At 26.5% G+C, this 15,311-nt stretch overlaps 2 protein-coding genes across 2 annotated transcripts; both read left to right on the forward strand.

Moving 5' to 3' along the window:
* Positions 1-711: 711 nt before the first annotated feature.
* Positions 712-6,098, forward strand: LOC113557254. Its single transcript, XM_026962668.1, has 3 exons — positions 712-954; positions 3,460-3,518; positions 3,589-6,098. Exon 3 carries the CDS (start codon positions 3,669-3,671, stop codon positions 4,539-4,541), a length of 873 nt encoding a protein of 290 aa, XP_026818469.1. The 5' UTR covers positions 712-954; positions 3,460-3,518; positions 3,589-3,668; the 3' UTR covers positions 4,542-6,098.
* A 1,947-nt stretch (positions 6,099-8,045) lies between these two features.
* On the forward strand, positions 8,046-11,806 carry LOC113557253 (putative Dol-P-Glc:Glc(2)Man(9)GlcNAc(2)-PP-Dol alpha-1,2-glucosyltransferase). The gene is made up of 4 exons (XM_026962667.1): positions 8,046-8,445; positions 9,945-10,175; positions 10,394-10,720; positions 10,802-11,806. The coding sequence occupies exons 1-4, from the start codon at positions 8,218-8,220 to the stop codon at positions 11,636-11,638; spliced, it is 1,623 nt and encodes a 540-aa protein (XP_026818468.1). The 5' UTR covers positions 8,046-8,217; the 3' UTR covers positions 11,639-11,806.
* Positions 11,807-15,311: the final 3,505 nt, after the last annotated feature.

A 15,311-nucleotide genomic window follows, 5' to 3' on the forward strand; every position in this document is an offset into this window, starting at 1 on the left:
ATATAGTGTTAAATTTTGATTATAATAAAATGTTTGATAATAAAAATAAATACCTACTTGATTTGGATTGGGAGGTATGCGGCTCAATATTCTACAATGAAAAACTAGTAGGTAGACATAATATATATCATATTGAACGCTTTTACGTGTATTATTTAAGAGAAAATTCGTGTTTCACGATGGTTCGTTTGAGAAAAAAATTAATCTTAAATGTTTCTTCAAAACCTAAAAACGACTAATTAAGAGCGTATTATTCGTGAAATAAAATTCGGTCGTTCACTAACAGCACATTTTCTAACCGACATTACCGACGCGAATAAGACGCGCGCAAAGAACACCATGCAGTGTCGACGTCTGGTGGCCCACTCGGGCGTCTGTATCGGGCCGATCGAGATCGTTTTTATCGTGACTTAGGTCAATGCAAACAGGTACGCAAATCGGTATTTCGGTTCGAATCGTCGTTTTTCCGGCTATAAACACATTTGAACCGCGCGCCGCGCTGTAACCAACGACGCCGCAACGGTGACGAACGCATAGATATAATAATATTGTTTAATATTATCTACAGCTGGTGAACGCAACAAACCGTCAAACGAATATGATAACAACCACGAACTAAGAAGATAGATATTCATCGTCCGAGTTCATGATAATGGTTAACGGTGGCTGATAGAGACGAAATGAATAGATTAGAGTCGACCAGTCCTGGCCGTAGTAAAAAAAAATCGCATCTAAACGAAAATTCCGAATGACGTGATACGGACCTCGCTTGTTAGTTAATGTTATTACCATTTACCACCTGCCAGCGTAGACTTGTACACATCCGTACAATCGATTTTTAACATGATAGTGTAATTATTACATCTAAATACATACCTATCAATAGTTGGATAATGTTTATAATTTATGTACACAATACACATTGCGTTGGATAAACGTTTAATGACATAAGAGGTAAATATTATGACAAGCAATCCAAATTTAATAACTAGTATTCATTTTTATTTGAAATAAAATTACACAGTCGATTGATATCGACACTACGGCGCGAGATTAACTTTGTATTTTTTTTAGTTGTAACTCAAACTTTATCTTATAGCTTATGGCTAAGGTTTTGACCCCTCGGCTATGTTTTTTTATCACACCTAAATCGTAATTATTAAAAAATAAACATCTTTTAACATCAGTATTATACACAGAATGAGTATATTAGTGTAGCCTTTGTATTAAAAAAACACTACAGCCGTTTATGTTGTTTATTTTAGAAATTTAAAACATAGCAAATTTGTTTTTAGTTAAACACATTTTGTGTTATTAGCTTTCATACTTAAAAGGTTTGAATATTATCTAGGGCAATGCAGGTTTTTAGTGATATCGTAATTTAAAAGTAAATTATAACAGCATCAAATATTACAATTTTAAAATGCTAATTAGTCGATTCAAAAATAAAATACAGACTGGTCTCATTGATCCGAAAACAGGCTAATTTGAAAGATTTTATCCAAATGGGCTTGAGAATTATTGTATCACTTTATTTATGTATTTAAGAATATTTAAAATCCATATTAATAATTAAAGTATTAATAAAATTAAAAATATTTTAAATGAAAATGTATATAATTTATAATATAACAATAATAATAATTTTAATTGTAAATGTATTTATTATATTTTTCAATTACAAATAACAATTAGTTTTCAAGTTTAAATTGCAAAAAAATTGATATTTTTAAAATCATATGTAATCCAAACAACTAAAAAGCACCCAAACCTGTTTAAATTAATGAGGCCCAGAGGCCCTACTATATTATTAAAATCCTATGAAATTCCTTGTATAGTAATCTTATCTATAAATTTAATAATATCTAAATCGATTCAAACTATTATTAAAACTAATAGCACTAAAATACCGAAACCAAATTTTGATATTTTGTACGTTTATAAGATGGAGACAACATATGTAGCTATAGGTAGATTGCTGTATCGCATTACTCTTAAGAGGAAGTAGTACCCGTTGGTGTTGTCTCAGTCTTACACACACGAGACATAAAAAATTTTTGTTCACCAGTTTCAATATTGTGCTGTTAGTTTTGATATTAGAATGAACTGATCTATTATAAAATTCAAAGGTAAGATAATTATCCAGGGCCCTATATAGTCTTTTATTGATATTATTATTTTTAAGTAAGTTATGATTTTTTTTAAACTGTACATTTTAAAATAATCATAAGTTATTTAAAAATAACAATATCAATAAAAGGCTACATGGGACCCAGGATTTTACCTTTAAAGTTGCTATGACACACGTGTGTAAGACGATGATAACATATGCGGGTTCCATGTCCTCTTAAGAAAATGTTGTATAATATTTTAACTTGCCATATATTTAAAAAAATGTTTATTTTGATCCATTAGAACATTTTTATTTCTGTGATGTTTGCTTAGATCACATTGAAGCAGATTTTAATTCTATAAACTTATAATTTTTATAATATTTTTAATTAACCTTTATTATATATATATATATATATATATACAAATCCAATAAAAAACCTCATAATAAATTTCATTGAAAATAAAATTTACAATCATGGTTATTGATTAGAAATTATTAATAGTTTATTGTACTTTAAATTCTCATAATGTATTTTTCACATTAGTATAAAATAACATAATGGAGTAAGTTGTTTTAAAATAATCAGCTCTAGTTTTGACTATTTAAAGTTACATGACAAAAATAAAAATATGAGTAGAATTACATTTAGGTAATTTTCAAATGATACAAGGTGAAAACACATAGAATAATGAATTCTTATTAATATATTATAGTATAATATTTATAATTCTTTATAATTGATAGTGGCTTATGCTTAAAGTGGCCTGCTGTGTACGCCATGCATATTAAAAAAAAATTGAAATGACTTCATTGATTTCTATATTACTTTTATGAAAAATAATAATATTTTTAAAGCTGAATAAAGTAATAACAATATCATTAATGGTTATAAATATAGTTTTGATAAAAACCTACTTTCTATTTTCTAAGACGAAAATGAAAAAATAATTTATAAATTATGTAGAAAAAATTTAAAATGTTTACGAATAAAAACTAATGTAATTAGTTAAAAATAATGTTATTTAAAAAATGAGTTAAAAAAAACTAAAGGATCAAAAATGTCAACAATTTAAAGTTTTATGTTCTATTTAGAATAAACACATGTTAATTATAGGTTTTCAAATTTAATTATATTAAATAACAACAATTGCCAATTTTATGTAGTCCATGCAAATGTAAATAAAAATAAATCAAATATATTAAATTTGTTATGTTATTCATTATTGAAATTGAGAAAAATATTTTTAAATTGATAATCTTATATTTATATACTCGTTTTGAATGTTTATAAAAATAAATGTTACTCTGTTTTTATTAATATACTTTTTTTTATTTATTTTCAGATAATATATTTATTCTAAACAATTTATTTCATTAAGTTAATTGTATCCATGACATTAAGGTAAACTTATATCATATTCTAGTTTATACCATACATATTTTTCAATATTTATTTGTTAATTTTAATTTAGGTAAACTCAGAAACTTAAAAGTATTTCAAAAAGAGAAAACTAGCAACATTTGACCTTTTATTGTACAAACAAAATTTATCATGTTTGATCTAATCAAACTGGCCTTTATGGCTTGTAATGATGATGCAAAAGAATGGTATAACACTATCCCAAGAAATGTTGTCAAAGTTGATGTGCAAAATTGTTGTTTGGAACTAAAAAAAGCTGTAATGGAAAACAGTATAGATTTGTCAAATACTGAATTGTGTACAACAGCTGCATTCATTGGCCATTACGATTGTTTAACATTTGCTCATCGAATAGGATATTCATGGAATGAGTCAACATGCTCATCGGCTGCATGTCGTGGAAATCTTGATTGTTTAGAATATTTGAAAGAAAATGGATGTCCATGGGATGTAGAAACATGCATACGTGCTGCAGGCAATGACCAATTGTCTTGTTTAAAATATGCGGTTGAAAATGGATGCCCAGTTACTAGAGATGCTATGAACTCTTCCGCAAAAGCTGGTCATTTAAACTGTATAAAATACATGCATTCCATGAAAGTGGTATGGGACGAATTCACATGTTCATATGCTGCAGAAAACGGTCATATAGATTGTTTAAGATATCTTCATGAAAATGAATGTCCTTGGAATGAACATGTAAGCTACTGGGTTGCTTTGAATGGTCATCTTGAATGTTTGATATATTCCCATGAAAATGGGTGTCCGTGGAATGACCTAGTAAGTTGCTTTGCTGCAATAAAGGGACGTTTAAGCTGCATGATATATGCTCATGAAAATGGTTGTCCATGGCATGAAGATACCACCTTCTATGCTGGAATGGGAAGACATACAGATTGTTTAACATATGCCCTTGAAAATGGTTGTGAGTTCAATGACAAAATACAAGAAATGTTAGCTACTTTTGGATACGAAGTAAAAACTGAAATATCAACTGAAGAATAATATTACGAGGTCTAATCAAAAAGTATCGATACTGTTAAAAAAAAAATATATATTTATTAGATAAAGTTATTTACATTTAATCTCCTTCAAAGTATGCTCCTTCTGAGTCCATACATGTTCTCCAATGTTCTTGCCATTTTTGAAAACACCTGTGGGAGTCATTTTTAGAAACTCCTCGTAGCTGCTCCGTTGCATTTTGTTTTATTTCATCTACATCTTGAAAACGTTTACCCTTAAGCGCCATTTTTATTTTTGGGAATAAAAAAAAATCACATGGAGCTAGGTCTAGTGAATAGGGGGGTTGAGAAACAACTGGGATACCATGTTTGGCCAAAAACTGCTGCACAACATGGGCTGAATGAGCTGGTGCATTATCTTGATGCAATTTCTAACTACCAGACTCTTTAAACTCGGGTCTTTTTCTTCGTACACGGCGAAGAACATCAATGTAGTTCTCCTTTGTTATGGTCTGTCCTTTTGGAGCATACTCATGATGAACAACAACTTGGTAGTCAAAAAAAAACGGTCAACATGAACTTCATTTGACTCCGAACTTGATGAGTTTTTTGGGTCGTAGTGAATCTTCCACTGCGAAGATTGTACCTTTGTTTCTGGATCGTAGTCATATACTCAAGTCGCGTCACCAGTTATAATTGATTTAAAAAAAAAATCATCAGATTCGGAACACTCTAGCAAATCAATGGCGATCTGTTTTCGGTTTTCTTTTTGCTCACCTGAGAGCAGTTTTGTAACAAATTTAGCTGCAACTCTTCTCATGTCTAAATCAGTCGTCAATATGGTTTGGACTGATCCAAATGAAATTTGAAACTCATTAATAAGTTCCATAGTATTGCTGTTCGTATTTTTTGGATCATTTCCTTATTGCGGCTTGTTGATGGGCGTCCTTCACGTTAATCACTTTCAACAGTTGTTCTACCCTCTTTAAATCGTTTAAACCATTAAAAAACGCGAGCACGGGACATGGTTTCATCTCCATAAGCTAACAATAACATTTGGTAGGTTTCAGTAGCCGTTTTTTCCCAGTTTATGGCAAAATTTAATGCACACTCGTTGTTCTGTATTTTCGCTCATTTTGAAGTCCGACGGGAGGTAAAAACACACTTGACTTAATTGCACCTAGAAGCCGACTGAGACAATTTTAATCTAATCTATGTCTAATATATTTTCCCAACATATAAAGTTAGATTAATATAGCACGTGCAAGTTTATACTCAAACCGGTTTACGATTAATCGTATCAATCTCGATACTTTTTGATTTGACCTCGTATATTAATTTCTAACAGATGAAATTAGAAACAATTACATTATTTGTCTTCTCAAGAATAATTCATTTTTGCTGTGTATGTATTAAATGATCACTAAGAAAATAAAAATGTTGAGGGAAGTAATGCTTACCTATTTCCCTTCATGCAACAGCTTAAATCAGAAAAAAGGAAAATAAAAGTGTATACTTTTTTAATTATGGTAAACTAATTTCTTATTTGTTCCTATTGTTTATATTCGTAATTTTCAACATACTATTTAATCTTTTTTTTTATTATTTTGTATTTTAAGATCTATAATTAAGAACAAACATAAAATATTTCTACTTCTACTTTTTGTTGATTTTTTTTTAATTAAATAGTAAAGTAATTGATATTTTCTGTATATTTTTTTTATGCATCAACATCTTTAAATTATTATTTAGTTATGAATAACAGAGGTACAAGAACTCTTAGAAGTACTTTACATCTCACACTTTTTAATAAGGTTTTATTTATTGGAATTAATATTTGATCTTATGTATTTATACGTGATTTTCAGTATAAATAATATACTATGTTGAGGATGATTTTTATTAATCTTATACTGTCAATATTCTCTATTAAGTCATTTTCATTTGTTACAAAAACATTGTATTAAATCATAATAAAAATGATTATTATTTGTGCTTCCATTAACTTTTTAAACTTGATAAATAATCATTAATTGTATTATATTATTATTTAAGATATGTTTAATTAAATAAATACTTATCTAAGTTATAAGACAAATGCTCTTTTTAATATAAATATTCAATTGTAATATCAAATTTATAACTGTTTTTTTTTTTTGTAAGATTGAAGAAAATAGAATTCTATATCTTGAAATATTTCTTATTTTCACTAATCATTATTAAAAAATTATAAATACATCATATATTTTACAATTATTATTATTATTATTTATATATGGTATATCTTTGTTACTTGTAATTGGTACAAATTAATATTTATCAAAAGAAATTTGTTCTTTTGACATTTTCTTAATTATAATATAATTATCAAATTGCTTGCTTATTAATTAAAAATATGATCGTATAAAATGATTTAAGTTTAAATATTAGTTATTGAATAAAAATGTATATGAGTTTATATTAAATTATAAACTAATTAAATTATTAGTGTTAAAGTAATTTATTTTACTAATGCGGTTTAGCCTAGATTAATCTGAACATTTTTAAATGTTATTGTACATAGTAAAATATAATGAGTAATTTACTTAAAACCTTCAAGTCCTCTTTTTTTGAATTGCAATTTAATACTAAAATTATTATTCTATGCTGAATTATCTAATTTTGTTAACATTTTACTCGGAAGTTCAAATGTTTATAAAAAAATTCATGCCATATGGTTATACATTTTTAATATTTATAAATTAAATAACAACATTAACAACTTTTGCACAATTTTGTATTCATTTTTCAAACTTCTTGATTGAGCCTAAAAATTTTTAAAAACATCAAAAAAAAAAGAATTTAAAAATTTTAATGTATTTAAATAGCTTAAAATATTTTGAAATGTATAACAAGTATATAAAATGCTAATTTAAACATTTGGTAAAAATGTAATATAACAATAGTTATTTTTTTTGATTTTGAGTAAAAACTCCAGTGTTTCCATAATGTTTTATTGTTTGCCCAATTCTTCAGAAAAATATTTGAAATTTTTGACCTAGGCAATCTTCAGATTACATAAACAATTAAAACAATTATAAACATTCTAAAACCAACAATAAAAAAAGATACATTATTTAACTGGATATCAACCCTTTTTTTGAAATTATTTTTTCGGAGCAAGTTTAATAAGCAGCTATTGGAGGAGACTAAATACTAATTTTTGAAATTTGAAATTTTTTTTTAAATCGTACTATCGTAGTATAAAATGATTCAACCATGGAAGCAAATAATGGCGTAGTTCAACGTAGCATTGTTATAGTTAATATTCGTGCGCGTTAATTTCGTAGCAATTGTTATTCCAAGTAATTGAAATTATTTGTTATGTGATGAATGATGATAATAAAATATCGGAATAACATATGGTGACAGTTGATATTCGTAGTAGTGGTACAATCCCGTTCGAAGTTGCCGGCAATCTAAAAAGTAAATAATATTATCAGCGCGTTATCAACCTCGTTATGTTGTTTATCATTCGTATCAAGACACGTTCGATAATATTCAAAAATCCGTGTTTACGTACGTCTTCGTAATAAAATAATTCATAATATTTATATTATTCAGTGCCTACCAGTGGCCACTCATAACAGTTCACTCTACATAAGTGAACTGTCGATTATGTCGTCGGCATCGCGATCGACGATTATTTATACGGTTTTTAAGATCCGCGCATAAATCTGATGGCTGCACCGAAAGCGGCTCGACGTGAACCAAAATCATTGGCGCAGTACTCTGAAACGATCTGTGGATTCAATGTCTCGATCCTGCCGGCCATTTTTCTGTCTACCGTCACCTGGTATTTGTTACAGTACGTTGTCCAACCATTGTTTGGTCCTGATGAGTATTATATAGACGAAGAATTTCACGTACCCCAAGCGAAACACTATTGCCAAGCAGAGTTCCATAAAGTTAGTATTATTTTTTTCAATATATGCTCAGGGTAAAATATTGCTAAAATGTGTATTTTAGTATTAAGACTCTGTATTTGATATGGTTGGACTATTTAAAAGATTACTAACTTAGATACCATCTTAGTATGTTATTTTATCTCTAATAAAATTTTATGTTTATGCAAGATAAATAAATAAGAGCATATTTAGTAGTATAGATTGTAATACAATACATACTCAATGGTAATAGGTAAGAATTTTGACATAATACAATTAAAATTTAATTTATATGAATATAATATTAGGTGCTTCATACAATCATATTTAATAGCATACATAAACAATAAAACAATACATTGTCCACAGAATTTCAGGAAAAGTACACTTTGTATATAGTACAAAAATAGGTAATGTAGAAAATAATAGAGCTGTAAAATGATAATTTTTACATTGCCAAAATATTTGGGTATTGTAAACAATGTCTAGATTTCTTACTTTGCTCATAACTTGTAGTTTTTATTCAGAATTGAAAATGTATGATACTTTATAACATTATCTTCTATATCTATTTTATTATAAAATATTTTATTGATATCACTTTTATTAAAAATAAAAATACTAAAACTACAGTAAAAAGCAAAATTATTCAGTCAAACAGTTAAAATAGATGTATCCTAAAAATATAAAAAAAAAAATTATAATAACAATATTTCAATTATCTCAGATGTGCATTATTTAGTTTTATTAAGTATTCTATATGGTGGAAAAATTACATCTAATAGAAACAACTAATACACTGATATATAACAGGTATATAATATGATTGGTACCTTTACAAATTGGTTTAATAAATAAATAAATGTATATATATTAAATAAATAATAATAAACATGACTTATACATTTGGTGATTAAAACAGTGTTTTTGGTAGAATAAATATTAAATACTATTATATTATTAAGGCTTTTGAGTTTTAGATACTTAAAAAATCTATATCAGATTCTTTGTTTTTATATTACCTACTATTAGTCGTAAAAACAATTATTTTGACCTGTGTGTACTAAATATTGTGTAGTATTATTATAATATATATTATGTTAAGAAAAATTGTAAGTATCATATTATTAAATTTCAACAGATAAAAAAAAAGTAGAATGTATACCCTTCCTAATTTACTTACTTTTTTGAAGTGGAATGATTTGTAAGAATGACAACTAATAATAATAATCACCGCAAATAAATAATGTTCATTATTGTAATTTGTAACAAATCATTAAAACAGTTCCAAAATACAGCTAGGAACAAACATATTATATAATTTTGACAATAAGAGTGTGAACATATAAATTAAGACAATAAAAATAACAGTAACCTTTTAAGAATAGGCTTATTCATGAATTCAAAAACGATTTATTGAGTATTATATACTATTATGTGTATTATTTCATTGGTTTAATGATTTATAGAATCATAGATATTTATATAATATTACTATAAACTTGTATTTTTGTTTTCAGTGGGATCCAAAAATAACTACTCTACCTGGACTTTATTTGTTGTCAAGCACTGTGTTAGTACCTTTTATGAAGATGTATGACACAATATTATCACTACTTGGTGTATTGGATAGTGATGACCTTCGAGTCAATGATCCCTGTTCTTTGGTTGCATTGCGGGCTGTAAATGCAGTGGGAGCTCCAGCATGCTTATATTACGCATACTACCGTTGTCAACAACTTCTTTTTCAGGTTAGTTTATAAATTTTAATTACCATAAATATTGCTAAAAACTTGGATTTGTTTGTAAAAGTTATTGTTTATCCAATTTTAATTAATTATTTCCAAAATGTACAAGGTGTCAGAAATTGTATTATTCTTTTCATAAGTTATTTTAATATATGCACTATTATCTAAAACATAAGAATTAATAACAAATTACTAATACAGATTCTAATTTTTGATTACAGAATGAAAATAAAAAAACAAAGATTGCAAAATGGACTTGTATGTTTTTGGCGCTGAATGTAGCAACATTCCCAGTTATTTATGCGCCATATTCAATGCTTTATTATACAGATGCATGGGCTACAGCGTCTGTTTTCTTATGGTACTCCAGTCATTTGAGTAATGAGACTCATTTTTTGGTTAAAGTTATATTTGGTGGATTTTCTGTTCTGTGTCGTCAGACAAACATTGCTTGGTTAGTGTTTGCATCCATTATAGATGTATGTCACTGCGCCGAACAATGTTTTCCTACAGTAAAAAATAGTGTTTCGCTATTTTCTTATATCCAAGTAAGTATTATAATAATGTAATTTATGATGAAATATAATTTTTAAATGTTATTTTATTTTTATTATTATTATTATTTGCAGGCTTCTATTACTGAACTCTACTATTGCTGTTCAATTAAAAAAAAGAATAAGTCTAAGAAGTTAATAGATTTTTTTCAGAAATGTTTACATGTCACCAGCTCAAGTGTCATAGTTATTGTATCTTTTGTTTCATTTGTGATTTTTTTGAACAATGGTGACATAGTTGTTGGAGATCGACATGCACATATTCCTCGTTTTCATCCAATGCAATTATGTTACTTTGTAGTATTTGTATTAGCGTTCTCATTGCCATGGTTTTTATCTCAGATCTATTATAAAAGACAAACTTCTAATTCTGTTAAAAAACATTTCAATTTAGTTAAAGCCTTTAATGAAATCCACAACAATATATCCAAAGTACTTGTTGTAATACTATTGATAATAATATCTGGATGTGTGTATTTTAACACTATAGCTCACCCATACTTGTTAGCTGACAATAGACATTATACGTTTTATGTTTGGCGATTGTTGTTTAGTCCTGGTAAACCAATCTTTTTGAGATATTTACCGGTGCCATTGTATGCTTATGGTCTATGGTTAGTGGATAGAACATTGATGCAATCGTCAATTGCTTATAGATTGGCATATTGGATAGTTACACCCCTTATTCTTTGTGCCCAATTTTTATTGGAGCCTCGTTATTTTGTTGTACCATATCTTATGTATAGGTTACACAGTAATAAACATTCTGCAAATAATCATACTTTTAAAGCAGCATTTATTGAATTTATAGCATACCAAGTTTTTAATTTTATTATTATGAGGATATTTTTGTATAAGCCTTTTGTTTCAACCATGGACAACACGGGTCGATTGGATCGCTTTACTTGGTGATTTTTATTGTTAATTATTTCTAAATTATAGTTATATAAATAATTCTTGTTGATAAAATGAGAATTTCTAATGAATTGATTGTATGTGTAATATTGATTTGTTAATATTATTTTTATTGGTAAATTCAACTAAATTATATTAAACTCTGTAATTAAAACAAAGATATAAAGCCCATATAAATTGTATTATATTAAATATAAGTATTTTCTTACCATTATATTATTTTAATACAAGTATTATAATATACTACTTTTAGAAAAATAATAGCATTAATATTTTTGTATTGATAATGCAATAATACAAAATATTTATTTTTGTTTTCAATAAGTTGGGATTTTACTTAAAAATAATAAATTTCATATTTTACAATTGTTAATGAAAAAAAAATGTATAGATTTAAATCAAATTTATATTCTGTATTTTCAAACATAAAATTTACTAAAAATATTTAAAATATTAGATTATTATATATTCAATAAGACTGTCAAAGTTTTTTAGTATAAATATATTTAATTTAATAATGTAACAGGCTGACACATTTTTTATTTATGTATCAAAAAAATTTATTAGATTGTCAATATTTTAATTTTAAATACATTTAATATTATATTTATTTAAAACGATTATTTGTTAATTTTATTGTTATTTTTCCATTTTAAGTTAACATAGTAATAACTATTAAGTAGGTATTTTTTCCAAAAAACTTAAGATTTTTTTTATAATTAACACTTTTTAGAAAGACAAGTCCAAAAAGAGATAACATAATATATTATAAAATAGACATTAATAATTCAACTTTTGAGGGACACAAAAAAAATAACTATAAAATACTATTAATTTTAAAACTGTTACCATAATTTTCATTGTATCTATATGTTCTAATTTTCTAAAATTATAAAAGAGGAATAATCCAATTGTTTAGTTATACTATTGTTGGTGCTTACTTTGGGTTAAAAGAAACCACAAGACATCAATAAATACCTGTCACTATTTATTACTGAACTAAATACTTAATTATATATGGTGTCATTATAGAAAATTCTTCTATAACAATAGCGGGAATAGAATTATTGTTGATGCAATAGCTAATAGGAATTATTAAAGTTTATTTAATCAAAAACCAAGAATTGTTAATAAATCTTATTGACAAATTATATCAAAATACTTGAAGCAAATACTGTGCAAACAAGAATCATAGTACATTAAATTATAGGATATCAGATGGACTATTATTGTTTTTTATTTACATATTCTATTGTTTAGGCACTTATTTTACAAACAAATTATCAAGTTATAAAAACAGTTTGAGCAACTGCATGGCAGAAGAGATTAATATTAATATAGACACAGAGATAAACTTGCATTTAGTCGCTCAGGGGTGTATACACTTATATTTTTTGTGTCACTTACAAAACTGGAAGTTTTTTACATAAAGCTGATATTGGGTATTCAGTGATTATTCGACAATCCTTGTATCTAACAAGTCATGTAGGAGGTATTTATTATTTAATCGTAAAAAATGACATTACGATTATTTTCAATGGCTGAGTCACTTTTGGCTAGTTCTTACATATTGTCTGTTAGTGTGGATGAGTCAAAGTAATTAATTAAATTAATTTATTTGCTTCAAACAAAAGGAGATTTCCATTACTTTTTGAATAAAATATGATGTTAATTCAATCAAATAAAGTTGTTTTTTTATTTAAACTTTATTGTTTTTTCTTACAAATAATAGAACTATATAATAGTGTAATTTTATATTAACTTAAATTAGTTTTGATTTTTAAAAAAATATTAATGATAGTATTACAAAATATGAATAGATGAAGTATGTAGCAGTAAATCTTCCTATAAGTATTTAGGTACTTACAATTTATTTTGCCCCCCCCCCTTGAGCTACATTTCTGCGGGCATCCCTGATAACTACATAACATATTATATAATACAGGTAACTAGGTAAAATACATGAGAAACATAAGCCTACATCATACATATACATATATACCATGGGTGGTCATAACGAGACTCATGAGCCGTATGTGACTTTTGACATCAAACTTAGAGTAAAATTATTAACTATTTTATAATCATTTTTTAACAATTTGGCTCGCTTAGAATTAGCTTCAAGAATGTAGTAAATATACGGCTCCCAAAATTAAGGTTAGTGGCCATCCCTGATATATATATATACATAATTATATGTATATTTATACAAAATAACTTTATGAATTTGATTCAAATCATATTTTATACTACAAACTTGTAAAAGATAATTTATTGGTATTACCTAATTTAAATAAAAGATCATTTTTTCTATTTTATAATTAAACTTTAAGCTAGACAGCATTTAAATTCATTATTATAATATATGGTATGAAATAATTAAGTCGAAAATATATTTATTAAATGTTTACTCATTACTTATTATGAAAATATAATACATTTTAAACTAAGTATATTTATATATTGTACAGATATAGCAGTTGATATGTTCATGGGATTGAATTTAATTTAAATATTAACATGATAATGATAATATAATTTGTAAATAAAATATAGATATAAGATTATTAAAAACCCAAAAGGCACCAACTTAGTAATTGTTGTTTAATTGAACAAAAATGTGTAAAAAAAAAAAAAAGAATAAGTAATAATAACAATAATATATTAATTCAATAGGTACATGACGTTTTCCATGTTTAGGCATTGCATTTGTTTTGATATAGAACCTACCACTGCTATCTTCAAAAATCAAAGTTATCAGACTGACGAGGGAACGGATAATTTCTTTGAGTCTTGGTCGTTTTGAAGCACCAGATAAACTTGATAATATTATAATCGTAATCAATTATACATTCATACGATTTTACTTAGTTATAATTTCGTCATTATTTTTCTTTCCCCTTGACAATCTTTAATCTGGTTGTTCTGCCTTTAAGTTAGTCTTTCTTTGTATGGCGTTCCTCAATACGTAGGGTAGGTATAATTTATAAAAAAAAATATTGCTAAAACACAATAAGGTATAACTAGTTATATCAGATAGACACATGTTATCGACACCGTGTTAATCGATGATCATAAAATAACAATTATTATTTACTATGATATCGTGGCTATACGAATACAACCACTATCTGTTCTGTATACATTTTGTATATAATAATTAATACGTTTTACCCATAATATATCGACAAAAAAGACATCGATGCTTGCCGATCATTATAATATCATTGTGTTATACTTGTCTATGTCGCCGATTGGCAAGTGACAACTAATAATTAACGACAAGGTGATAACAATTTAAAAATAGCTCTTGTAATAAATCCAACTTGATCATTTATTCGAATTACTATACACAACAACTGCATTGACGGCTCGCATCACAAAACAGTAACATTCTTTATTTTAATTTTTCAAATTTTTTTTTTTTGTTGTACCGACTATTTATTTTAGTCTAGGGCTGATGTATCCTGTACTTAACTACGGCCCTGCAATATATAAGTATATTCTTCATTTCTCTTTCAAATTTTACATTTTACATTTTTTATAGATATATCTACAATAATTATCTACCTAATCATATGATTATGACGATTGTGTCTAAGATGTGTTTCCACGAGCCAGTAGTTTCTACTAAAAACCACAATACCACTTATCTGATCGACTAAAGCAA

Source organism: Rhopalosiphum maidis, chromosome 3, assembly GCF_003676215.2.
Source record: "Rhopalosiphum maidis isolate BTI-1 chromosome 3, ASM367621v3, whole genome shotgun sequence".
Classification (NCBI taxonomy): domain Eukaryota; kingdom Metazoa; phylum Arthropoda; class Insecta; order Hemiptera; family Aphididae; genus Rhopalosiphum; species Rhopalosiphum maidis.